Source organism: Fusarium subglutinans, assembly GCF_013396075.1.
Source record: "Fusarium subglutinans strain NRRL 66333 chromosome Unknown NRRL66333_c0000039, whole genome shotgun sequence".
Classification (NCBI taxonomy): domain Eukaryota; kingdom Fungi; phylum Ascomycota; class Sordariomycetes; order Hypocreales; family Nectriaceae; genus Fusarium; species Fusarium subglutinans.
In genome coordinates, this window is record NW_023502102.1 from 311,895 (window position 1) to 339,287 (window position 27,393).

General features: G+C 49.5%; 6 protein-coding genes across 6 annotated transcripts; 3 read left to right on the top strand and 3 right to left on the bottom strand.

The window, feature by feature from the left end:
* Positions 1-207: 207 nt before the first annotated feature.
* FSUBG_4376 (key lime pathogenicity protein) lies at positions 208-2,271 on the top strand (the record flags this gene model as incomplete). Its single annotated transcript, XM_036682358.1, has 2 exons — positions 208-471; positions 529-2,271. The coding sequence occupies 2 exons, from the start codon at positions 208-210 to the stop codon at positions 2,269-2,271; spliced, it is 2,007 nt and encodes a 668-aa protein (XP_036540196.1).
* Positions 2,272-3,430: 1,159 nt separating this feature from the next.
* FSUBG_4377 (DNA replication complex GINS PSF3) lies at positions 3,431-4,023 on the bottom strand (the record flags this gene model as incomplete). The annotated part of the gene is made up of 2 exons (XM_036682359.1): positions 3,431-3,925; positions 3,982-4,023. The coding sequence occupies 2 exons, from the start codon at positions 4,021-4,023 to the stop codon at positions 3,431-3,433; spliced, it is 537 nt and encodes a 178-aa protein (XP_036540197.1).
* A 956-nt stretch (positions 4,024-4,979) lies between these two features.
* Positions 4,980-5,726, top strand: FSUBG_4378 (SOD2-superoxide dismutase (Mn) precursor mitochondrial; the record flags this gene model as incomplete). The annotated part of the gene is made up of 2 exons (XM_036682360.1): positions 4,980-5,106; positions 5,161-5,726. 2 exons carry the CDS (start codon positions 4,980-4,982, stop codon positions 5,724-5,726), a joined length of 693 nt encoding a protein of 230 aa, XP_036540198.1.
* Positions 5,727-8,094: 2,368 nt separating this feature from the next.
* Positions 8,095-9,224, top strand: FSUBG_4379 (uncharacterized protein; the record flags this gene model as incomplete). Its single annotated transcript, XM_036682361.1, has 2 exons — positions 8,095-8,672; positions 8,978-9,224. The coding sequence occupies 2 exons, from the start codon at positions 8,095-8,097 to the stop codon at positions 9,222-9,224; spliced, it is 825 nt and encodes a 274-aa protein (XP_036540199.1).
* A 7,272-nt stretch (positions 9,225-16,496) lies between these two features.
* FSUBG_4380 (uncharacterized protein) lies at positions 16,497-16,987 on the bottom strand (the record flags this gene model as incomplete). The annotated part of the gene is made up of 4 exons (XM_036682363.1): positions 16,497-16,600; positions 16,694-16,710; positions 16,770-16,876; positions 16,970-16,987. 4 exons carry the CDS (start codon positions 16,985-16,987, stop codon positions 16,497-16,499), a joined length of 246 nt encoding a protein of 81 aa, XP_036540200.1.
* An 8,453-nt stretch (positions 16,988-25,440) lies between these two features.
* On the bottom strand, positions 25,441-27,011 carry FSUBG_4381 (uncharacterized protein; the record flags this gene model as incomplete). The annotated part of the gene is made up of 2 exons (XM_036682364.1): positions 25,441-26,552; positions 26,702-27,011. 2 exons carry the CDS (start codon positions 27,009-27,011, stop codon positions 25,441-25,443), a joined length of 1,422 nt encoding a protein of 473 aa, XP_036540201.1.
* Positions 27,012-27,393: the final 382 nt, after the last annotated feature.

Genomic DNA, 27,393 nt, shown 5'->3' on the forward strand with positions numbered 1-27,393 from the left:
TTTTAACTTGTCCTCCCTCAACCATTCAATAAGCCCGCCTCGCTCTAGTTCTCTTCTCCAGCATCTAGAACCCGCCCGCCTTACTTACACCAGAACATCTCATCGTATCAAGGCTATACCGTCTCCGAACATCTCGCCTCGCCTTGCCAGAAACACAAAAAGAAAAAGAAAAACACTATCGCAACATCTAATATTCAGTTCAAAAGAATGAATTTAGAAAACGCCAATACTGTTCAGGAGCTTCAACGTCAGCTAGAAGCCGCCAACGCGCGGAATTCACAGCTCGAGCAGTTCGTGCAAAGTCAGTTCAGAGGAGATCCTACAGTCTTAAATCAAGTCGCACAAAATTTGTCTCTGGCTCAGCCCGGTTTCCAAATCCCTAGCCATGGCCTCTCAAGTGCACGAAGTAGTGGTCTCTCTCGTAGCAAGTCTACAATTACATATCCCACCCAAGTAAAGTCCGCCATCACGGTAATACATCCTAAGCCCTGTGCCATCTCCATTCAACCTTTCTGATGATCTCAATAGGAACGGCATAATGGCCTTCAGGCTCATAAGCGTGAGAGGAGAGCTTTCTCTCAACAGTCTGGCTCCGCTCTCCCTATGAGCCGCAGTGTCTCAAATCGTTCTGAATCTCACATGCCTTTCTCACAGACCGGCAACAGGATAGCTCCATTAAGTGCTTCCATGGATCGATTCAACTCTCCTCAAAATGAATCACCCAATCTCACTCTCGAGGGTGTTTCGGATCGACTGCCCAGCGTCCAAGAGAACCAGCCTCTACTCAACATCGGCATGGACCCTGACGAGTTCCTGAAACAGTGGCCAGAGACAGCTCAAGTCCCTCAAAACTTCGACACCTCATACTCTGGACTCCCATATAACATGGTACCCGACAACTCATTCAGCAACCTCTCGTCAAATATTCCGTCCAGTTATCCTATGTCTTCTGCTTGCCCGTCAATGATTTCTGGTCCCTCTGCTGCTGAGGCAGCTAGCCCTTTGACCCGCCAGAACAGCTCTTTCGACAGCTATGGCGTCGGTATGGAGCGCCTAGAATCATCGCAGTCCCAAGCCGACGCCCTCTTTGCTCCTGATCTATCTCCCAGCTCTGTCAACATGTACCCCGCTGGCAAGCAGTTCAACTCTGAGCAAGACCTCTTCGGACTTGGTGCCAACCTTTCCGCTGTCAACATGCAGTACACTGACTCCAACGGAAACACCTTCATGACATCGCCAGAGTCCACCGATATGGAACGATCTTGTTCCAACACCAGCATGTCTAGTGTTCGATCAAATGCTTCCAATCTCGAGCGACGCGCTAAGGAAGCTCGTGAGCGTGTCCTTCACTCAGGCAAGACTATCCAGCTCGCTCCAAAGCCCAAGGAGGAGGTAGCCAAGGCTGAAGCTGTTGCTGCTACCAACAAGGAGGCTAAGCTTCCCGTCAACAAGAGCAACTACCAGCGACCTAAGCACCCCAAGGTCTACTGCACTCAGTGCACTGAGCACCCCGATGGCTTCCGAGGCGATCATGAGCTTCGCCGACACGTCAATGCCAAGCATGAGGGCACTGTCAAGAAATTTGTCTGCCGTGACCCTGCCACTGTTGGCATCGTGAGCAATGTGAAGGCCGTCAACCCGTTGTCCAAGTGCAAGGCATGCGTCTCCGGCAAGGAGTACGGTGCTTACTACAACGCCGCTGCTCATCTTCGACGTACCCATTTCAAGCCCAAGACTCCCCGTGGCAAGAAGGGTGCTAACGGTGATGAGAAGCGAGGCGGTAAGGGTGGTGGTGACTGGCCTCCCATGAATGATCTCAAGGCTTGGTTCGTTGAGAAGAAGGTCAAAGTTGACCTGAATGACTCTCCCATGCCTGAGCAAGACGATATTGATGAGATGGCCGACGACAACATGGACGGTTCTGGCATGCCTCCTCAGATGGACATGTTCCAGGGCATTGGCAGTAGCATGGCACCCTTCAACATGGAGACTGGCTATGATCTTACCGTCGACGGCGCTGCTGACCCTGCCATGATGGCTAGTGTCAACGGCGAACTTGGCATTCCCGCTCCCATTTCGTCTGCCTCTGGTAACTTTGGTTACTCCCCCTTCAACGGGTCTCCCATCGGTCTTGCCGATAACTATGCCTTCTCCGAGCAGGCCACTTCGGCCTACGGCTCCAATCTCTCATCTACCAACACCATTACCCCTGCCAACTTTCAGGACATGTCTCACATGAGTATGGCTGACAATGCCCTCTGGGCAGCTTGAATCTATGGAGCATGAGCAACGATGATGAAGGTTGACTTCTAGCATCGCTGTTGTCCCTGTTCCACCGGTTGACGTGCTATACCGATATCGTTCTCAAAGTCGAGTCGTTTCTCAGCACCTCGCGCCACAAGGGATGAGGATTGCATAAAGAAGAAAACCTATAAAAAAACACGCGTTCGAGCCCGAGCCCGAGTCCAAGATGAGTCGATACGATAATGGCTCATCAGGCTTTTGTCTCCGCTCGGTGTGCCTGTTCTGGTGAACACGCACAAATATTTCCATAGCAAGGATTCTCTTGCTTATGTTTCGACTTGCCTTCTCACACATAATGATTTTCAGGAGAGCCCGCTTTATGATTGCTGCTGTTTCTTATTTCTTTCAACTCCTGTTACTCTTTTCTTCAGCTTCCTTTTTCTTTACCGTCACGGCGTTGATGTTAACAACCTTTTCTCTGGTTTATTTTCAGCGAGTCCCTTGGCAGACTAAACTGGTGGATACGTTTCAAACTTGGCTGTGTCCCTAGATGGGCGGCCAAACGAGGTTCGGCCGCTTGAGCGGTGCGACACCTATACGTTTATTCTCGACGCGATCGAAAGTGCTTCGTCGCGTGGCTACGATATATACTGGGCCGGGTACGGTAACGGGTGGAAGGCTTTCCCAGGAGAGGAAAAAGAGGAGTTGGTTGCATTTTTTTTAGTACATTTTCTATCCTGTACATGGCAAAGGATGAGTGAGCTTCCGAGCATGGCGTTTTTATCGGGGATCGCTGACGCTCAGCGCTGCGTTCTTGGGTACTTAGAAGGGTTGAGAATTGGTGTTCAGGGAGATATATCTAGCTATTATTGGGGTTTTTGTAGAATCTGAAGGGCATGCTGGGAAATGCCGGGCTTGTCGTTCCGTTCGGTTGGAACATTACTGAGCGGTTGGATGGATTAGTACCGTTTGCCTACGGATAGGAGAACCTCGGCTGGCTTCAAGGCGTAGGAGTCGGAGTCAGTAATAGACCGTGCTGGAAATGCACGCTTTTATCCCTGAGTATTCTCTCAACTGTGAAGCCACTTGTGACTTGGCTGAAGATCATAGTTCATGTCTTTCTTTGTATTTGTGTTCGTAGACGCGTAGTGCCTCAGCAACTCATGGGTATCTTGAATCCTCCAACTCAAGTCTTCTTAACCTTATCAGTCCACTCCTTCGCCCCCTTAACACCCTCATGTCCCCTCCTAAACAGCCCCCTCTCCCACTCCTCCAGTCCCCTCAAAAACTCCTGCCCATCCCCCCCCACCGCCTCATCAGCCTTCCTCGCATGAAGACCAACCTCACCGGCTCTCACAACAAACGTCTTTCTCAAAACCTCGGCTATCTCCTTTTCATCGAACAACTCTAGCATTTTGACACCGACGCCGTAGAAGTGAGGACTTTGGTCGCGGAGGGCAACGGCGCGCGGATCAGCTTTTAGAGCGGCGAGGACGGTGGTTGAGAGGCATGGTGGGAGGTTGAGGGTTAGAGGCGCGGAGGAGTTGGGTGTTGAGGCGAGGGCGAGCATTTCGGCGAGCCAGAGGGGGAGGGTTAGGGGTGTTTGGGCTTTGAGGCCGTGGGGGGAGTTATCGAGATGGCCAAGGTCACGAACGTCGATTTCGAAGTGGCATGGGACTTTCTGCAGCTTGTTAGTTTTACATTCGTGGTTGTTGGGTATACAGTGTGGGGGAGTACCTCTGCATCCGTGAGGATGGCGTCAATGTCGTAGTACGACATCTTTGCTGTGCTATAACTTTTGGTGTATGCTTGAGGGAGACGCGTAGAGTGGGTTGGCGATAATTACACCAACGCGCCGATGACATAATCGTCAATTTGACTACCCTGCACCAGAATGAACAACATCTTGATCAAGATCAAATAACCAACAGCTTCTCATCCATTGGTCTAGAATAGAAGTGTCACAATTGATTCCATACTTAGCCGACGTTGCATGCATGGCCCGCCAACACCCATGAGGTCCTCTTTTGCGTCATTAGCATCTCAGACTTCGGTAGTCCGAGATCGGCGATATCGGAGAAATGGGAGATTGACACTGAAGTAGGTACTCGGGATATTGCTTTGGAGAAGTATGGAATCAATTTTTGGTTGTTGTTGTCGTGCCGCTGTTCGGTGTTTGGACAAGACCGAGCTGGGTAACCTAAAGTTCATGATTGATGGTGATGTTTAGATGAGCTGTAGTACACCGGGTTCATTCAACAAAGACTTCCGAGTAATTGATGCTTGAGAACGGGAAATAATTATGATGATAATCAGTCAGATCATGTTCATCAGATCGAAAAGGAAATATCCAGAAGACCATCGACACTGCAATCCAATATCTTCCATCTTGTTTTACTGTATAAAGCCACAGCACTAGCCACTCGAGCCAAGCCTCAGATCAAGTCGAGCTCACCTAAATATGACGACAGATTGATCCAAGCTCCTCCATTCGGCAGACCCGACATTGCCGTCCCGATCAGCTCTTTAACTAACCCCTCCCTCCGCTCGACTCGACTCTTCTCGACTTTTTTTGACATCATCGTCAATTGCAACATCACAAGCTTGCCTATAATACTGTAAGTTCTTTCACTCACTACCCATCTGGCACATGTCAAACTCTTGCACCTCAATCTTGTCCAATTCTTGTTTCAAACTCAATTAACTAGTTCATTGCTAATATCAACAGCTTCAAAATGGCTTCCGCTCTCCTCCGTTCAACTCCCGCCCTCCGCGCCGGTCTGCGCGCCCGCTCAGCTCCCCTCGCCGCCATGGCCACAACCAGCTTCATCCGCAACAAGGCCACTCTCCCCGATCTTCCTTGTACAGCCCCTCCCACCCCCATCATCCCCGACCTTCACAGCTAACAAAGCCCAGACGACTATGGCGCTCTTGAGCCTCACATCTCCGGCCAGATCATGGAGCTTCACCACTCCAAGCACCACCAGACCTACGTCACCGGCTTCAACAACGCTACCGACGCCCTCGCTGAGGCACAGCACAAGAACGACGCCAAGGCCGCTGCTGCCCAAGCTCCCCTGATCAACTTCCACGGCGGTGGTCATGTTAACCACTCTCTCTTCTGGGAGAACCTTGCTCCCAATGGCAAGGGCGGTGGTGGTGAGCCCGAGGGCAAGCTTCTGACTGCTATTAACGAGGACTTTGGCTCATTCGACTCCTTCAAGAAGCAGACCAACGCTACCCTCGCTGGTATTCAGGGCTCCGGCTGGGCCTGGCTTGTCAAGGACAAGAACTCGGGCACTCTGTCAATTGTCACCCGACCCAACCAAGACCCCGTCACTGGCACTCTTGAGCCTCTACTCGGTATTGACGCCTGGGAGCATGCCTACTACCTCCAGTACCAGAACCGCAAGGCCGAGTACTTCAGCGCCATCTGGGAGGTCATCAACTGGGGCACTGTTTCCAAGCGATTCGAGAAATAAATATGTTGGTATTAGCTAAGTTGTAAAGCTTGGAAGAGTTGAAGGGGAAAATAGCGATATATTGTACGCACCCAACCAAGGTCGACGTTTCGTCACCATGCGTCACATGTTTGTTTGTCAAGATACCGAGTGTATAGTACCTTGAGGTTTAATAAGAGAACTTGAAAAGAGTACCTAGATATGCGCACTCCCCAGGAAGGAAACTTGGGATCTATATCCTTAGTAACGAATCCTCAGGTAAGGTTAGTATATCTTAGGAAGACTTCAGGCCGGTTATCTTTCAACACTTTTATTAAGTCTCAGAAGCTTCCTGGCTCCCCACTGAGCCTTCAACCAGGGCGTACAATATTTGATACGGACACCCATGATCATGTGTTTCTACCATCACATCTCCGACCTGAGATATCCTTGTTAATTGAGGTCTTAAATCACATCTTGGACCAGAATGTGGACACTCTTTGATTTGGACGGTGGGATGTTCCTAGCCTTGACTAAAAAGCCTCTTGATCGGATTGAAAGATCGCCTCATCACATTTGGGCATCAAAGATTAGTTCATATGTCGTGAATCTTGAGCCAGGAGAAGCTCCCACGTTCAGTTTCTCCCAAGTTCTCGAGGCTTCATTTAGCTTCGTGAATAATCTAATAGATGCAACCTCTGCCAGTCTCAGAAGCTAACAAATTGCCTGGTCATGTCACTCTCCCCTTCTTTTCTTTCCACACAGACGATACTGATCTCTATGGTGAGCTGGACCTGGAGGTGATGCTCGAAAGCTTCCCAACACAATGCCTGGGCCGATGTTCATAGAGGCTTAGTCCGGGCCGGTGCCAAGATATTGGTCTCGGACCATTCTATCAGCTTCTGAAGAATATCACAAATAGTTTCGTTCATTTGTTAGGCCAGGAGACGGGATCAACTCGACGAATCCCTGATGGTTGTCTGAAGCCTTTCTCACTAAGCTTAGTATTACTGAAACAACTGCACATTGCCATCCCCATACTCACCACATGGTTTCTGAATATACAGTGCACGAACTTAACTGTATAGAAGTATATCCATCAATGATTCCGCGACCGTTTTTCTATCTATGAAATCTTATATTGAGTTATGGTAAAGCCAGGCTCAGCGACAGTCTGCCAGCCCACAAGAGACTTGACCATCTCTTTGATCCGACTTTTTACTCACTTTATTGTCCTTCATGGTTCCGATCTAGAGGGAAAATATGTTTATTTATCACCAGCCATCGTAATTTCTGTCCATGACCTGCCAGGTACTTGCGAAGGGCACGAGAACACAATCGAAGAGCCCATCGTGTGTTTTTCGTTCATGACAAGAATCATCCGAATCTAACTCATTGGTATCAAACTCTCTTTGCGACCAATACTCTCCGCTCTCATACTCTATCGTTTAAGAGGTGCTTCTCAGTTACTAGAGTGATAGGTGGTGCACCGGGCGGGTCTTGCGAGGTGAAACTGAAGTTGATATCACTTACTCCATTGTATTCTAGGCTGATTTCCTGTACATAAATACTAATTTGACCTACCGGCACATTTCAACTGCCGTGATGTAGTGTTTGTACAAGTATCGATTGTCATAGGCAGACAGCTATAAGTCAAAAACAAGTCGAGGGTCACACCTATCTTATTAGTTTACACTAATTGTAGAAGTTTGCCCAGTATCATGCTCAAGAAGGATCTCCTGAATTTTCGGTCACATAAACTCCGCCTTGGTTTTGACATTCTCAAGACTACTATACCTGTGATATACGTGGTAAGGGTCAACCTGAGTCAGTCATGAGAGGATTTCGTGTATCTTGCCTGCATGAGACCTCAGAACCAACCTAACACGTGCATACAAATGACCTGCAAGGCAAACGGAGAGGTCTCGGAATGAATTATATTGTTCGTCTCATAAGTCTTTGTCTCTGACATTTCTAAGCTTGCCAGTCATGTAGGTGGTGCTGAGGACGAGAGGTGGCTCCCTAACGTTGAGCCAAAAGAAGGGCATATCCTATGGCAGCAAATTGTCCACAGCTCAACTCTTGAAGCCACCAAAATTTATATTAAATCTAGAATTATTAGATGATGAACCACAATGTGCAGACTCAAAGTGTATAACTGGAAACCGTCGCAAGACGTTGTGTCATCTCAACCCCAGGCTGACATATAGGGTAATCCACCTCTCACCGCAGCCTCGTCCGCCCGTGTATGTCAACAACGCATATCTCAACATATCAACAGAGTATCATTCGGCACAACCGGAAAGTCAATACCTCAACCACCTCAACTACCACCCACGCCCAATCTACTTCCAAACTCTCAACCATCAAAGCACACCTCAAACACTCCCGTCCAAAGAAACACCGCAAAATGGGCTCATCAGACATCCCACCCCCCTCAGCACCACCATGGCTCGTCCCTGCATCAACAGCCTGCCTCTCCCTCGGCATCACATTCTGGCTGATCGCCTACGTCCTCATGATCCGCCGCTCACTAGCAACCCACGCGACGCCCGCACCGCTCGTCGCACTGGGTCTCAATCTAGGATGGGAGGTAGTCTACGCCTTTGGTGTATGCGAAGCGCCCATTGAGACATACGGCTTCATCCTCTGGCTTCTTCTCGACCTGGTTGTTCTCTACGCTACGCTCAAAACAGCGCCTAGGTCATTCGCCTCAAGTCCGCTTATAGCGAACAATGTCGCGTTGTTGCTGTTCCTGGTTTTTGTGGCGGGTGTCGTGGGTAATGGGTTGTTTGTGTGGTGGTGGCTTAAGGAGCCGCACAGAGGATATGGTATCAAATGGGGCAAGAATTGGAAGGGTCTTGAGGCGAGAGATACTACTGAGTTGGCATATTGGTCGGCTGGTGTGGCGCAGATGATATTCAGCGTCTCGGCATTGGCTATGCTACTTCAAAGAGGTCACTCTGGTGGACAGAGCTATGCAATCTGGTGAGTCTTTCATTTGCTATATGCAATTGCTGGTTCTTGCAGAGGGCGTGTCTCGATACAGGCCGTCTTGTCATTTAATCTATCATATTCATGCTCTCAGACCCCGAGAGCTCGGGATATTACTGCAAATCGTGTCTCAGGTGAGAGCGATCTGCTGAATGAGACCGCACAACCAATACCGACAGACTGGTTGGTTGCCAGCAGGATGAACCTCCACTTGTTGTCTCGTGATGACAAACCGAAAAAAGCAATCTCAGAACAAAGACTGCATCTAAATCCCAGCCATGCTGACATCTCGCTTCTAGGTTCTGTCGCTTTGTTGGCACCGTCATGGGTCTGCCTGTCTCTTGCGGTCTGATGTGGTGGTACTGGCCCGAGGCTCACGGCTTCGTTTTCCATCCTCTTGGTGTCTTCATCACTGGTACCTCAGTCATTTGTGATCTGGCGTACCCCTTTTTGTTGGCCTACGTTCGAACCAGGGAAAAGGCCTTGCCTGATGGAAGTCTGGTAGACGGAAGACTCGAGGCTGAAAACAAGAAGAAGCAAAAGTAGAAGGCGTAACAAAGTATCGAGGCGGGATGATTGATGAGCTGTTTGGTTGGACAACAACCTGGAAGCCTCACAAGTTATTAGTGAGACATCATATCGCGGAACGGTAAGCCACCTGGCTGAGGGGGCAACAAGACAGAAGTGAGTAATGACATGTCGGGTTTCAGATGGCATCGTCAAAGTAGCATCGAGGAATTCCTTCACATCTTGTTCAATCATGATTTGCCCATTATACCACGGATTACTCGCAATTAGCGGTGTTCATCGTAAGCACGATGCCAATCCCTAGCTTTCAGCTGGCGACGCGACCAAGCACCTTCAATCCACGCTACGAGGTGCATCTCACGCGCGGATCACTTGTGATAGCCGCTCACATTGCAACATTAGATCCGGGCAGCGGGAATATCTCCTCTATTATGATCGATTCAACAGGGTTAGCAACCAATAAGGAAATGACGGAAACATCTCTCAGCCGCCTTAGCTGAGATCATATCGCGTCAATTGAGCTTAGCTCTCCACAAGATCTTATTCTTCTCCTCTAGCCATAGCGGTTGAACGCAACGTGATGTGCGCCCTATGCAGCCTTTCCTTTAGCGTGACGGGGGTCGTGCCTGAATACCTGAATCGTGGCTTTTTTTTTTTTTGAGATATGATAGCTCCAACGATGTAAGCCTCGTCCAACATCCAGGTCCAACCTGGAAACATAATGAAGAAAGAAGAAAGCAACTACTTGTTTGCTCATCACCTGACCTCGAGACAATGCAAAGCATGTCTATATCTTGAGTTCATTGTTCAGGATCCGCATGTTACGCTGACATTGAGAACGGGGTTGAGTTTGATGTGAGCTGGAGCTGGGATTGGATGCAGAACCAAAGGTCGTGTCGACCAACACACCAATAGCAGAGCTGCAAGCGAAGCAAACTCGGTGGACACTTGTCTCGCGACAGCCAGTTTTCTAGCAAAGAAAACTCACCGAGTTTGCGACGCACCAATCGTAAGGCAACCCAGCATATCGGTAACGAAAGAGAAAGTCCTCAATATTCAGCATGCACATGGCACGAGATCGCGATCAGCATGATATCGAGTATCCATGTCTCGGCGCATCGAGGTTCCGTAATCTATGTTTGCTGTACCTCCGTACTTCGTAAAGAAGTTTGTACTCGGGCATTTCCGATGTCTAAAAATAGAGTAAGCGATTCGTTGGGACAAAGCTGTTTGTCGAGATCGATATTCCGATTCAAGACATCCTCTAGACATCTGATCACCGAAGGCCAGCCTCGTCGCAGAAATGCTCAATGCACACATTGCACCAATAGACGTAACTCTACGTCAATGCTAGAGGGACACCATACGGTCAAGTCACATGCTCACTGGCTTGTGCGGGTGCAAGCATCATGACCTGACAATAAGGGGCCAGGGTGTGCCGGATCTCCATCCATCGTGGAGAAAGAACAAAAAAAGAGAAAAGTCTCAGGTGGCTTGCATGTTGGTAAGACTCGCACGATACCACGATCACGTTTTGCATAACTCCTTTTGGCCAGACGTCAACGATACCCGTCAATTTAATTCTCCGTCGCGACCGGGAGATTGATGACAGAATATCCGAGAGGGTGTGACACTTGTCCGTGCAGAGAGAGGCACATAATGCCGCATTTTGTGGTATCATGGTCATGGTCATGGTCTCTATGAGCTTGACCGGTGTGTAATAATGTACGTGTCTTGACTCTTTGGGAAGCATGAAATCTCGGAGTTTGTTCGAAAAGCAGCAACAGGGTGTGGAGCAGAGCAGAGAGAGCCCATGTAGTTACCAGGAATAATTTTAAAGTGAAAAAGAGCGTGTACATGTAGAAGCGGGTGAGGTGTATCAAGAACTGCAAGTCGACGATTTAGGAAATAGGAAATGGAGCGACCGTTTGAAAGTATGAAACTAGAGAGGGTATGCACTTACGGGGCCTGTATGCACGTGTCATGTGCAGCGCTAATGCATCTATCCGGCACTTGGCTTTTCTTCCCTCTCCCTGGCCCCTGGCTACGATCCCTCTGGCGTCAGCGTCAGCGTCAGACGTGGAGAAACAATGGTCTGTGGCTGCCAACTGTCAATTGGCAAATCCCCGTGTTACGCTATAATTGCGATGCGATATCAATGATGCAACTCACCAGAGATCGCCTACTCTCCAACTTCCTCTTGCAATGCTAGTTTGCGAACGCGACGAGGACAACTCCAGACGCTTGGATCTTGCTCAGGCACGAACGCTACGCCCTTTGCCACAGTTGACATCAACAAGAGTCATCGTCATTATGCACCCCCTACTAACAACTTCAGACGAGACGCTTTACTAAAAGTTAATATCTTGGTCCAGTCTAGGCTCATACATACAAGGAAATCCCCTGGATAAACGGGCCTCAGATCCCTCCAGGGCCAAGGGGATCATTCTTTGCCTCCCTCCAACAATTGCAAATCATGACCGTCACATAATGTACTGCACACAGAATGGAGGGAACCAAAGGCATTACCTGCACCCCGGTTCATCGGATGCGGATGCGAGTGCTGTCTGTCTGTCGATACATGGATGCAGGATGCATCACCATTCTATAGAGCAGGTGTGTCAGCAGCCCTGCCACGCTGCATGCTGCTGCATGTTGGCACTGCGTCGCAATTGGACTCTCCATACTCCATACCGGTGAGCCTTGTTGTGGGGTAGATGGCCTCATGGCGGTACTTTCGGGGCTTTCAGGCGCAGCAACTTGACTTTCAATCTCGGCGGCTTTTGTATGCATGCATGTACGATCCTGGGGCATTCACAATTGGCCCAGAGAGCCAACGTATGATGGTGTTAAGTGGTCGCAGTCGCAACCATAAATCTGCATGTTGAAATGTTCCCCCCTCGAAATCCTTCAAGGCAGCTAGTAGATACCGTCTATTCGGAACGTAATGCCTCTTCTCGGAAGATCATCCCACGCCTGAACCATGGTTGGAATCATCAGATGTCGTGGGGTCCAGAGCACGTGGGAAGATTGAGTTGATCTCTATCGCCCAGCCAAAGGCTATCAACATGATGATTTGGGGTGATAACATGACGAGATAGCATCCGAGAGAGTTTCAGAGTGTAATGGTAACCATGATGATGGCCTTACCTTCTGTTGACCCAATGCGTACCTTGATGTTGGTGTGTTCAATCTCCGTCCTCCGTTCCCGATACCCCGCCATCCTTGCTCGCTGTAGAGATAGATTTTGACGTGATGACACCCACCAAATGCGGGATTCGGGTTTGGATCACAAGCCTCGGCGGCTGTTGAATGCTGTTTCCAGCCAGGGCAAGACGAAAAAGGACAAAAGACCATGTCTTGAGGAAATCACCATTTGGTCGGTGAGAAGGGCATCCCTAGCTCATCACACTGACCGGTTTGGATCCTGGCCCCATGTGAAGAAAAGACGCTGCATGACATGCATCGAGTCCTCCGAGAACAGAACAGTCACTTTTTTCAATGCCAAGTTTCATCCCGACTCGTTCTCCTCTGCGTGTGTTAATCTCGCGCAACCCATTTTAGGAAAGGTCCTTTTTCTTTCCTCTCTCTCTCTCTCTCTTCCGTAATTTGTATGTATGGATGTACCGACCGTTGATGAGCCATGGATTGTGAAACAGTGGGTGGGTGGTGATAAGAGGCATGGGAGATTTGAGAAGGTCGCAAGTAGGGGACCTTTCGGAATGGAAGACCGTTATGCTTGATTGATAAGAACTAGATTGGCCGTGTGGGGTCCTTGCGAGCACCTTTAATTCTCTCCTCTACTCCATACCTACCTACGTTATTAGGTACTAGGTAGTGGAGGGTGAATCATGCGACGATAGACAAGGGCCCCAAGGTTTGCGTGATGGATGATTTACAGTGCAGCGCTGTTATCATGGGTGTCTGGTCTGTCCCAGCTATCCGGTCTAGGTAGGTGAGTAAGAAAAAAGCTTGGTACGATAGCGAGGATTCAGAAACTCGCGAATGCCACATCTCCGGTCTCTCTCAAAGAGTCTTTGTTTCCCAAACTCAGCTTCAGCCTCATCTTATCAAAAGTCGTGATAACGAACCCCCATGCCGTGACGCTTCTGCCTCAAGGGATCTCCCACGTACCCCACGTCGCGGATCTGTCAAACAATCGGTCTCCATTTTTGTACATTCTCATGACCTTGGTACAGTAAGTTACGTGGTGTTTACTTATGTGTAGCGAAGCGAACGCGACGACGACGTGGCAGACAAACCGAAGCTCGGGGATTGAGTGCGAGACTCGGATTGGCTGAGGCTTCTCGAATGAAAAGAGAATGAGAAACTCGGGGCGAGCAGCGAGAGCAACACGTGCGGCTGTCTTGCCATATCCCGTTCTCCAGGCTTTGCAGGATTCAACTGCCTTGCCCGTACGTACATGCAGGGGGAGGTCCAAGGAAGAGATACATATCGGTAGATGTTGGTGGTGACGAGTACATTGCCTGCATTGCAAGCGGTGAATGGCAAACTAACCGCGCTTTGCGTAGAGTAAACAAACCTCCCTCGTCCCTTTCGCTTCTTACGCTTTGGCCCACGATGCTATGCTGCTGTTGCTCGTCATCGTTGAACCTCATATTTACAACCGTGCTCTGCGGACTTTGAACCCACGATGTCAAAGACACATGACGGCATGACATGTACACGCCCTCTCTAGTCAAGTTCGCCGAGGAACCGTTTAGAGTATTTCGTGTCAAAACAACTCACTATAACATACACAGCAAAGGCGGGCTGCTAGTCCAAACTCTGATACCAACGGCCGGTGACGCCTCGTGCAGAAGCGAAAACCAACATTCCCTCCACTACGAGAACCATAAAACTTATTCCCACTGAGAAAAGAGACAACTAACGTCTCAATGGCGTAACCTGCGCTAATAGACACTAAAAAGCAAAGCGTAAAGTCCGTGCAAATATCTCAACAGAAACGTGATTGATGTTTGAAGATGAGTGAGTTGGAACGATATGAGGAGGCTTTTGGAAATGACTGTCAAGGCGAAGCGGGTACAATAGGCTTGACTCAGCAGACAGACCAGATTGAGACTCCCGTCGGCACGATGCGGTACCTAGCGCCAACGCGTCAAGAGGGAAGCCAACAGCATCAAACTAGCGGACGAAAGGTAAGGTCCAGGGGAAAAGAGATGGTGGGAGGCAAGAAGCGAACAAACAAACCAACAAACGTGGGGATTGATGCCACAGAAAGAGAGAGGAAAGAGAAAAGTGATACAGATCCAAGTATCACAGTATCACAGCACTTTTGTATCCCTACATACTGTAGCCATCTAGTTTATAAGGATCTGCTTGGCTAGACCAGATGCCATGTCGCAGTGAGTGCACACGCGCTGATGGATGGATCCCCCGTTCGGTAGATGAACATGAGACAATATCCATCCACGCATCGATCCATCCAACGGCGCGCAAATCACGGAATCGCACTAAGTTATCTCCTCTGACCGAAGCCAAACATTCCCATCCCATCCCATCCCATCCCGTGCTTTTGCCCATCACAGATTTGCCTATCCTATTACAACAGAGACATGCCACGCTCTTCATCACAGAGGAATTCTGGAGATATGTCAAAGGCGTATCAGCGCGGGTATTGCCAGCCGCGTGATTCAGAATGTCACTCGGCATATCATATCGTCAAGATTGAGCGGCCCGTAGCGGGATGGGTCCAAACTAAAAGGTCATAGTAATACTGTAATCTCTTGTACCTTTGTGAATTTTTCCCTGATTCAGTATAGAACTTCCCAGTTTTTTCCAGCTCTTTGCTTTTTTGGTTGTGATCAATTAATCTAGCGCATACCGCCTGTACGTATCATCGTCTTTGGCGGATCAAAATCATCAAGGTACGCGAGAGCTGATAAGTTTACTAACAAGCAATATTCTAGTATTTCATTTCCTGCGCCTAACAATATGCAACTATCTTGGGTAGTCTCAGCTGTGATCAGTAGTAAAGATAGGTTTGGTAAAGCAACAAAGACCCCCCATGCCATGCCATGCCATGCCATGCGCGGCAATGTCAGGAAGGACTAAACAATAGTTAAATAACGCCCATGCCATCGAGTATAGAGAAAGAAGGTGTAGTAGAAAATGGTTTCCAATCCAATCCCTTAAACCCCCTCCCAAGTGATATCTTTGATTCCCATAAATGCCCGTTCCATGCATGCACCAAATAGTCCAACAAGGTAGTTGTAATTGAGTTGTAAAATAAATAAAAATAAGCGCGCCAAAAATAAAAAATAGTAGTCAAGACTCCTTCTCGTGCCAGATGTGGTTGGGTTGCTTCTTCTTCTTCTTCTTCTTCTTCTTCTTCTCTCGAGAGATCAGTCCAAGAGGTAAGGTAGGTGTTGCTTAATAATAGGCTGCTCTGATGACGGTCATAAGACCTCTCATGCAGATAATCATCGGAGTAGCGCCCGAGGCTGGTGGTGTGGCGTCCAATGTCGAGATGAGGGTGAATGTGCTTGTCCTGTGCATGGCATCGACTGGGTTGTAGTGTACTGCACTGCAGAGCTCCGATGGCCTGAGCTCTCCCCTGTCGGTGGCGAAAAGATGCACATTGCAGGAGTCTGAGCACTTTCTTCAGTGGCCCCCATCCCCCCCCAGCTTTCTGGCTCTCCTCGAGAGCTGGTCCCGGGCTGTCGATCGGACGCCATCCCCCCCAAAAAGGTACCAAAGCTTCTGCCATGCTTGTAAACGCCTCTTGCGAGTCAAGATGGAGGAAGTAGACTACTTTATCCCCCATCCCACATCGGCCAAAAGAACGGGTTTGCACCCAAAAGAGCCGAATTCTTTTCCTTCCAGATAATAAATGATGATAGTAAAAATGATGAACCAAATGCTTTCCTGCGCCTTTCCAAGGTATCGATAAACTGTACTTTTTTCTGTGTTTTTTTCTTGTTCGATGCTGTATTTCGTTGATTCATATGTCCACTTCCGAGTCCACGGTTCCGAAGTGGGGGGTGCCATGTCTCACTTGAGTCGACCACCTGGTAAAGCACATCGCTTGGCTTGATGAACCTGCAGACGTCGACTGTTCGTTTCGATGGAGGGATATCTCGGCACCGTCGGCGAGAGAGAAACGAATGAAGTTGTATCTTGTTGTTTCAACTCATTCGAGAGGTCGGGTTTCGTATGTGTGCGCGGGGATGGATAGATAGGTGAAGAGTGTCGCCTTATTGGACGTTGGAGTGGCAGATCGGCTGGCGACATATCGAGGACTCGACCTGCGAGACGGATCGCTCGTTTTCATTGCGCACGAAGTTGAGGAGAGTAGGACAAGCGTGACTCGGGGCGTTGGATCAGTTTCGCCCATGGGTGATTGCTGGGTTGTTGGCGTTCGCGACAGGCAGCTAGAGAAGTAATTAGTACGGACGGGTTCATGCATCAAAAGTTGGCCGTCGCTTGAGAGCATCGAGTCGGGCCTTGGAACTGTCAAGACATACCACAAATGTCGTCACCCCTATGGATATTTGTTAGCGAATGTTCATGTGTATTGTGAAAATGATTATGTTGACTCACCAGTACTGCTTGCTCACAATGGTGGGCGGACACCGACGTTCTGTCTCGATATACTTGGGACACCATGATTCTACCAGATGGTAGTGGTGTTGGCAGCTGAGTTCCTTCTGTAAAATGGATTAGCATTCATCTTCTACATGACCATTCACCATCACGGTGATATGGTGTATGGTGATATGATGTTGTATGTTCTGACTTACATAGATGTAGTTGCACATTGTGACAATCCCGACCAAGTTGTATCGATTCTAAAAAATCGTGGACCAAGGTATAATGAGTATATGAGTCGATCGGCCCAGGATGAAGATGGCCAGGCTCCTTGGTTATATATATACAATGAGCAATAGTGGTGAACCGGCCGAACTCTATATCAAGAAAGTGAGGGCAGGTAGTAAAGTAGCGTTCAAGGATGCTGCTAATGTTGGGTAGCAATGGCGGGCGACAAGGTTCCTGCTGAGACGGACTCCGGTACGGTAACACGCTGCAACGTCTTGGTTGAACTGGAAATGGCTTCGAGGAGGGGAATACAGATGTATTTAATGACAGAGACAAGATGGACCCAAAACAACGGTACAGAGGCTAAAGAATCCCTACGGACGGGGCTCAAAAGGAAAATGGTTGTTTATTATAGCTTTGACAAGAGAAAAGGGCCCTTCCATACCATCCATACCCATACCTAGGTGACCCCTGTTGACAGACAGCCCACTGCCATCGAGGGAGCCATAGCAGAGCGAGCAGCATCGCGAGCTAGCACACCCTCACTGTACGTACATAAGAAGGGAGGGCGTGTTCTCTGCTGCTAAAAGTTTTGATGGTGGCACTTCCATCTCTCTCCGAGAAACAAGGGATGGGGGGGTGTTTGTCTGGGGTTCTTTTTTTTTTGTGAGCTGAAGAGCGGGAGGGAGTGAAAGGGGGGGTGTGACTATCCATGGATAGAGTTGCAATGATTTGCGCATGCGTATGCATATATCGAGAGTGACCCGTTTACTGGGATCAACTTGTTTTAATCTAAGGCGAAGCTATCCTCCACCTGGCAAAAAAGTCCCCCAAGAATTGAAGGCCACTCGCTGTCTGTAGTGTCTGGTGAAACACACAGACCAATCTGCGAGCCCTCACGTCTTCGGCGTCGGCGAAGTGAGGATGAGTTTGGGTTTTGCAATTTATTTTAGCTACGCAGGAGAAAGACCCTGAGAATGAATGAAGGAGTGTCAAATGGAGGATGACTCACCGAGGGTTGGCCGAGGCACATGCAAGACAACGGTCGATGCTATTCCCAAATGACATTTCTCGTTACGAATGAATAAACGATAGAGTAGAAATCACTGTCGCACATGCCGAAACAGCTGGGGGATCTAAACTTGGACCCTTCCATTTCACTCCACCATAATATTCCAGAACCACCAATACCGCCGGCAATCCCCTTCCCCTCACGATGATGTTACAGTACCGATGTCCATCCATCCATATCCATCTTGTATCAGGTAACAGCACATACATACAACCTCACATTAAGTCAAGATGCTTGCTCGTTCGCTATGCCTTAGCTCATGGATTGGGTACTCACCGCAATACTCTGCCACAGCACAGCACAGCACAGCATTCTCGTTAACTACCTAGTTAGTCTCTGGAGTGAGGAAACTGTCTCCAGGGCGGAGCCGCCGTCTAACTCACCTTAGCCTTCAGGGTGCTTGCTACGATCCACAATATGAATCAGAGCTGTCTCTCTCTGGCCGCCAGACCGCGCCCTCTGCTCTGCTGCTCGAAATATTTCGTGACGGTGAGCAAGAACAAAAGGTCTTGGACCCTTGAAAAGGGAAAACCAACGTCCCGCCTACTCCACCGCGAGGGGAGCAGCACCTCAGCAACGATGACCGCCTCCAAAGCAATACCTACCTATCTACTCGACTCTCACTCACCGTTTTATCTGATTAGGAGTTGCATCACCCGAGCAGACACGGGCCGCCGGGCACGTGGAAGCCTCCCTCAATGAGCCAACCTAACCCCTTGGTGTGATCAGCATGTTGTACTTCCTAGAGCGGGACGCAACACGACCGTTTTGAGGGGTCGAGACCTTTCTGATATTGCTTCTTTCGAGAGACCAAGTCAACTTTTACCAGTCATGACATGCCAATTAAGGAGACTCGTCATTATTCGGGCATCCCTTGCCTGACCAGTCATCAAGGTAGGTACCTAGGTAGGATGCTGTTTTGACTGGCTGCGATGATGCTGGTTTGGCTGAATCAATAATAGAAACAAGGTCTATCTGATAAAGGGCCTGCCTGCCTGCCTGCGTCAATGCACATCACATCAAAACGTACATAGAAAAGATTTTCTTGCACGGCATTGCGTGCAGGTCAGGTTAGTCTGGTTTACTGCGGTGCACGGCCGTGTTTTGTGTCATCGCTGTCTATTCTGTTGAGCGAGGGGAATTAATTAATTATCCGTACTTATGTAATTACTTAATTACAGCAAAATATGGACGACAGAGCGAGAGTAATGAACCTGTCTGACCCACTGCCAACGTCTCAGTCTCTTCTCGACGTGCCCTGTCTATAAGGTTCCATTGGACTTAGATGAGCGACACTGGGAGCTTGGACGCTGACGCCATTGTCTGCTGGGCTGGGCTCGGCTGGGCTTTCGTATGGCCCCTGGCGAATTTTAGAGGGCTCAAGTACCGTCTTGATTCCATGACACACATTTCCACTGCCGGGTATCACCATTCGGAGAATGACCTCGTTTCGTTGCCCAAAACGACTGGGCTGTCGTGTCTGGGCCATATGGACTACCCGAGCTTAGATATGACATGACCCCATACACGACAGCATCGCATCGTGCATGGAATTGGCATTTTAGCACGCATATTTTGGCGCTCTGCTCCACTGCACACGTGGGTGCAATGCCGGTAGCGGTATGTCCTGTGCTGCGCTGCGCTGCGCTGCGCTGCTCGGCTTGTCACCCAGCCGAAACGTATCCGCTACCGAGAGTTTGATGAGAGTCCATAGGTAACATTTACAGGGCTCACAGTGGTGCAAGCCTCAAGGCCCCTATAAGCTTTGCTGGTGATGCTGTTATCTAGGCGCACCTGACCTCAACCTGAGTAGGTAGGTAGGTAGGTACACATTCACATTCACATTCTGATATCTTGTCGTCGCCAACTCATTCGACTACTGCACAATCTTTAAGCCTTTCACCCGCTGCCTCCACGTGAGCTTTCTACTTTCCTAATGAGGAACCGGTCAACAAGTTTCAACATGGCTATGCACAAGTTTGAGCCAGGCCTCGCTGCAGGCCTACGCTGTCAAGCATGAGAATCCCACCAATTGCGGCTAAACGAGCTCACATCCTTGCTGCACTCTACAGGGGGTGTTTGTTCTGTTTATGTCAATGCTCATTTCATACATACATACATACATACATATATACATACATACATATCTCGATGCTTTTCGTACAAGTTTTTTCTTGATTCATGACACAATCAATCACAGACCAGACCAGGTTTCAAAAAGGAGAAACACCCGACAGCACACACTCTCTCTTTTACGATGCGTCATGTTCAAGACTACTAAACTTAGCGAAAAAGTCTTCCGCTTCTGCAAGGCGTCTTCTGGAATACATAAATAATTTCCACAATCTCCACAGTCGATCCGACGCCGTCTCTTGGTTGATACCACACCGCTATCCAATCAGCCCTGCAAATCCAGATTTTCGTGCTCTCCATGGCAAATTATCTGCCAAGGGGGACTGACGGGTGAGTCCTCCTAGCCTCTACCGACTGGCTGGACGACTTTGCCCGGGACCTAGGAAATCCCCCCCGAGCAAGCCAGACATGTCATGCTATGGAGACTACTTGTCTCCATACAATGGCCATGTCTAGCTGTAGCTTGTGTTTCTAGTCCTCCGAGACTATCATCGTCTACTCCGTGAAGAGAAAAAGCTCCTCTTTGCTCAAACGCCTTCAATCTTATCAATTCGATACTATTCATACCATCGCCAGATTTCGTTCGTCCTCGGGCTCGCTATTTGGTCAGTGAACTCCCCTGCCTCTGACGCCAAGTTCACCCTAGCCTAAAGAACCTGGCCTCTGTTGCAATCGTCAACTCGGCCAAGCCATAATGCCCCTCTCTGCAGGGGTTTGTCCAATCACGTTGGTCCCAGCTTTCTTCTTTGGCGTTCCCAGTACACGGGCTCGGGCCTCGGGATGTTCTGCTTCTGGTGGGTGTGACAGCCCCAATCCCAGCCGAGTTCCAGGGCCAGCAGCCGGCTCTTCTGACTCTTTCTCTGCTGTGAGGGAACTACCCTTCGTCAATGCGAATCGTTTCTCATGCAAGGGTGACGACACTCGGTATTCACTTCAGCTGTCAACTTACCCGAGCTACATACATACAGAAACACTTCGACATGTCTGTCTCACTTCCTACATGAACTGCTAAAATCTGACGAACCAACAAAACGGCCGTTGAAATGCAAAGCCTAGAAAGCTTAAACGAGACAGAGTTTACTGACACCTATCAAGCTGGGCATGGGTTTGCAGAACGCCATCTTGAAGATCATACTCACGGAGCGCTGCAGCCTCTGTGGGCAGAACTGTACATACATACCGTGGCATGCCTAGTTACGGAAACCATGTCCATCTTTCCATGACCCTCGCCAGGTCCAGAAACCTGTAACCCTCCGAGGACCTCTGCGGTCATGTCTCGGAGCTATCTCTTTAACGAGGTCATTCTCAGGTCAAGTCCGCCACGTTCAATCCTGATCCTTCAGCCTGGAGATGAACAGGGCTTGAAGCCCAGTTCACTCTTGTCAGACCAGGATCGTGCGGATCTCTCGTTCTTCGTCATCGCCTGTCCTATCCTACCCTTGGTCTGAGCTGGTTACCAAAAGAAAGGTTTTCCCTTCCCTTCCCTTCCATTTCCATTCCTCCGGGCAGATCATGTAATCCCGCCTCTGCCGGGAAATCACACAGAGTGGAACTCGTTCGCCCTGAGTCAAATCTACTGACTGGTTACCGAGCGCCTGGGTACGAACGATGAGGCAACAAGCGAGGAAACACCAGTCATTCCATCAGAGGCGGAAAAAAAAGGAGAGATTTGTCTCGGCCGGTTTTGCCGGGCTAGACACACGACAAGACACTCATAACTTGCTAGTGTATATGGATAACTGCGCATGCAATAACCAGATACGAAAGGCGAATCTTGCTTCAATAACACTTCACGCAAGAGGTGTGTGGATTTGTTACTCAGCAAACACTAATGTAAATGATGCAGACCGCTATTTGACAGCTGTACGATGTCAACAACGCATGCATTATGCATATGGAGACAAGGCAGGTTTTGACAGTCTCGAACTCGAAGGCCTTTTCGCATCTCGAAAACTTCAGCATCTCGAACTCGATAAAGATGAAGAAAGTGTATACGCGGAAACCGCCAGGGCCGCTTCAAGCGCTGACAGGTAGAGGATGCAAGGCACAACCTGTCAACCCCAGACTTGGCACGTTACTCAAAAAGGAGTCCGTGGCTTTTTCTGTTCTCTGCGGAATTGTCCCCGCTACGTAGTAGACTGGCGGAACCACCAAAGAGGTGAACCTCGTCGCTAAACTCACCGGTTTTACTAGTCGCCGCCAAGTTCACATGAGTTGCAGAAGTGCTTTATGATGGTTGCTTTGCGGGCGGCTTCTGGACCGGGCCGGGTGATGATGGATTTAGGCATCATGCGATTCTTATTGAAGGCTTTGTTCCTCATTTGTATTTGATAATCGTATTCGGGGTGAGTTTAGAGAGAGCTCTGGAAGAGCCGGGACTGCGAATACCCTACATCGGATACATACATGAAAGAGTCACTAGGATTGGTCTTTGATGAAGTGACTCCGGTGCGTTGCGAAGGACAGGGAATTGATCATGCTATGAATTTCTTCCGATGAGACAGTCGCTTCTGCCGTTCACTCCCTATATGATCGGCCTACAACATAGCAGCATATCATGATAAGCAGATCGCGCCTAAGAACTCGTCATGATGATTCTGGCGTGAGCATCCATGCATTGCAACAAGGTACAGTTACCAGTAACCTGGTTAATCATGACTCCTCAAGGATGATCGCGAAGGAAGCGATATTTGCGATGTAACATAGGCAGCAGAGTGTCTATGTACCAGAGACTGTTTCAGGGCATCTTGAACAGTTACTACCCCATGTCCTCGGCAGATTCCTCATCAGAAGCATAAAGGTGTACATCTCGGCCGAGGGAGGATAAAAAGCAATACAGACGGACACAAAGTTGGCCTATCGTAGATTGATTGTGCCCCATGTTATGATGGAATCCTTGTCTCGCACCAAGTCTGCGGAACCGTGCTGCTGGATATTGGCGAGATGACGCAGAATGTAAAACCGCATGGGGTCTTTGCTTTGCCATCAAGAGACACCCAGATTCTTCTCCCTGTGAGACAAAAGACGTGCTCTCTTTTGGGGGCCTATGCTCAAAACAAGACAGGACAGGGATGTGTTGAGCGCGAAAAGGGAGGGACAGGATGGAGATCCTGACATTTCTGTCGCACATGCCTCTTCAGGAAAAGAAGGGTCCAGATTGACTGAGATATTTTCACTTTGGAAGGGAGGAGAGTTGAGTTGGGCATCAAGATCTTCAGAGGTATATCCACTGCTAAATCCCGAGGCAATGGACATGTGTGGGACTTTGCCTGGATCGGAAAGAGTTTACCCATTACCAAGCCGTTGGGCGAAAGCTTAATTTCATTCGTTCTATTACCGTGAATTAGTGATTATTTCTCTCTCTTTGCCCTTGCGTTTCATGAGATTTGCTGCTTGGCTTGGCTTGGCTGGACTAGAGAAACTGAGAGAGAGAGAGAGAGAGAGCCGACGTGATGTGGAATGGCTCGCGGCTGTGCCGTTCTCGGCGTCGGGGTCTAGGAACGTTCCGTGTAGCGAAAATGCGTCCCTTGCTTATGAAGACTTCCAATGGGATTCGATATCGAGGGTATGTACATACAGTACAGTACTGTACCTATATGGATGCACAGCTACGCAGGTAACACTGAACAGAGAGAGTACCTACTGCGCTCCAGAGCTGATGACGACTCAGTGGGGGGCTTGTATTTGTTACAGCTCAGGTCAGGCCAAGCCAGGTCAGGTCAGTCTAGATATTATTTGCCGGTGGAAGGATTGATTCGATTCGATTCGACACATTCCTCCATTCACCGTCTGTCACTTATCAGATTCGATACTGGGAGTAGGAGGTTTTAAGTTAAGTTATACTACTTACGTGCATGCAAATGAATGCACGTCTTGATAAGTGCATCTCGGGTCAGACGTTCCGAAGACGCCTTGGGTAGTGTCGTGAGAATTATACCCTCTTTGGAGTAGGAAAAACGTCGTGAATGGTAAGTCTCTGTGCCAATAAACGCGTAAAAGTCATAGCGCTCTTTGAATCAACAGCCTTCTCGTACTTGTACCCCTGTCACATCGTGCAGGTTGACGATCAAACCTTTCCAAGGATAGACCGTAACGGCATTCCTATTCCATCTCAGTCATTTGCTTTGTTATCGTATATGCACACATTGTCATAGCGATATCGATTATCGACTGCAGAGCGAGCATGGCCTGTTCTGCTTCAGGGCGTCACCAAGACACGGGTTGAGAGGGAGAGTCAGGGAGTCGTCGAGTCGTAAACTCAAAATAGGTAGTCCAGACAGGGCAGGGCGTGTGCTGTTAGAGTTTGCAGGGGACACTTAAACGGGCAAAGCTGGCGATACTACTGGGCGTTAGCCGTTAGGTAGTCTAGTGTCGGCACATCCCTCACCCAAACACCTGCCTCCGAGGAGCCTTCTAGAGCGTCGGTCCCAATCAGATACCGCTGAGGACCTCTGTGGTCTTGTGTCGGATGCATCGTTGGCTTCCCCTAGCGGGCGCTTTTGACGCCGGCAGACTCGACGTCCTCGTGTCTTCAACTGGGTACAGTAGCCAGCTGCCCTGGCCCTGCCCTGCCAGGCCTTGCGATAGTTGCAGTTACAGTTGCTCTAGTTAAACGAGACGTGGGGAGGGTTGCAATTGCGAGGTTCGGTCATATGCGAGGCTTTGATGAGAGTCAGTCAGTCAGTCCCTCCCTCTGGTTGTCTCTTTTCTCCTCGCGATGCGGATCGCCAATGAAAGACTTCGGAGGCGACGCCGCGCGGGAATAGAGACTAGTCGTTAGGGATTTTCAGGGCCCTGAGGATCAAATTCCCGTCTGGGAAATCCGAAGATGAGCGGCATATGATTTACGCTGTTCCAGATCTCTGGGTCAGTTGGGCATGAATTGGGCTTCAAGTTCGACGACGAAAAGATTGCCACTCTGAGAAAATGGGAATTGTTGGGAATAATAGGGGATTTTGATGAGAGACGATGGAAGTCTGGTGTTTCGTGAATGTGCTTGTGAAGTTTCTGTATTATTGCCCCTGGATTCGTAGAGTTGAGGCTTGGTATGCTGGTAAGCCTCCTCACAGACTCTCGACACTTGGTGATGTGAGCTTGTCTCAGTGAAAAACGATGGTATGTATTAGTGAATTGCTTCTTGAGGCCTCCTCCATCTTGAAACAGAACAGTTGAAGCCCCTATACCGGTACTGCATCCATCCCCAGCCCAGTTACGCATCCAACTCGTGCCCTCTCATCAGGCCACTGCCCCCTATGAATCTATCAAAGGCTCTATCTCACTCCGCAACTCAACCAGATGCTTCGCCAAAGCCTCCTCGCGATCCCGAAACGCCTGAAAAGACACATCCACGACCCCCGCGAACATGGTAGCTGCGTTCCCAGCCCCTGACCACCGCGCCGTCGAACCTCTCAGACGAGATAAGAACTCCTCTGCCAGCTGGATCGTGAGAGACATCTGCAGAAATGGAGAGGACTCTACAGCGAAGGACCCTACCGTCACGGCGGGTAGTTTCCAGAAGCTGAAGGTCGTACCCGTGTCTGTCTGTGTTGCTAGCTCTGTGTGTACGAGGCTGAAGACTCGTTGATACATGTCGAGCAGACGCACGTATATTGACAAAATGAACATTGCATTGCCCGGATCACTTCCATCAATGGTAGAGTGATGCATCTTACTCCCATCATTGTTGGAAGGTGGTTTCTCAAGAATATCAGCAACACGTCGCGTAAGCTTGAACATATCCTCAATGGGAAACCCCTGACTTCTGAACCTCTCATCAACAGGACGAGCCATCAGCGGTCCATCCTGGGGAGAAGGCAAAGCGGACGCCAGGTCCAGCAGCCGGGCGTTTATGTCGGACAACTGCGCCATCCAGTGAATCGGGGGAACCTCGTGCTGCTGCAGCGGCGACAAGTCAGCGTCGTGGCGGAGCGTGATCTGTCTGGGCCTAGGTCTACTACTCCTCTGCTGCTGCTGCTTCGACTGCGTGCGTGACGCGCGCTTGTCAGAGGTGCTGCTGTGCTCAGGTGCACAGCTCAGGGGCACGACGTGCTGCTGGTGAAGGGCGTCACGCTCTGGTGCAACTTCACCCGGCGGCTGGTGATAAGGGTGTTCAGGTGGCTGCTGGTGCTGGTGCTGGTGCTGGTGCTGATGCTGGTGCTGGTAGAGAGGTGCAGGTTCCCAGAACACAGGACGAGTTCCGGGGAACTCGGAGTGAGATAAATACTGAGGATTTGTGAAGAAGGCGAGCTGCTGGTCGAAGGTGAAGGCAAAGTCGGTGCTGTCGACTACGGGATCGGGTGAGACAGGGACAGGGACGGAGACGGGGAGGATATGACTCTTAGACGTCAGGCTGAGGCTGTTGTCTGTGTCCGCGTGTGTATGGGTATGGGTATTGGTATTGTTATTGGGTATTATTGACACCGTTGCTTCTCCTTGACTCGGCTGTGAGTCGGTTGCATCCAAGACAGAAGAAATAAGAGGGTGATAAAGCAGAATGTTAGGGGGCACGTACCCGCGTCGGGTGAGACAAGACTCGGATCCTCTTGACTATCTGTCCGTCGTCGTTTCGGCGAGCGGCGTCCACTCGAAGTAGCCGTAAGAGAAGAAGTCGTCCCGTTATCAACAAACTGTTGCTGCTGCTGCTGTTGTTGCTGGCTCTCCGCAAGCTGCTGCTGGTTCTTCCTATACCGTAGCGACGGACTAGACTTGCACTCCGTCTTGAGTCTGACGCACCTCTCGCACGCCTCGTCGTTATATCGTTTGCAGCTGAGTTTCTGCGCGTGACAGCGATCACAAGCTTTTCGATGGACCGTCTCTGCCATGACATCAGACTTTTTGTTTTTTTTTCGAACGGCGGCAAAGAATAAGGGGGAACAAAGATGGGCGGTTTATAGAAAGAAGGGAGGGAAGAATTTAGTGATGCTGTATTATGTTTTTGGTGGCACAGTAACAGCTCTTCCCACAATTCGAGAAGTAGGAGGAGGAGGAGGAGGAGGAGGAGATGGGAGGAACAGAGGCTCATGCATGGACTCGCCTACGGAGCGTGTCGTGCTGCATCGAGGATCCTGTCGCTTTTGCCAGTGAGGCGGTTCCGATGCTGTCGGTATCCTCGTCGTGAGACCATGTCAGGGGTATCCGATCCAATGGATCGGCGTCGATGAGGAAGATGAGGCAGATGAGAATCTGCTATGTGTGTCTCGACGC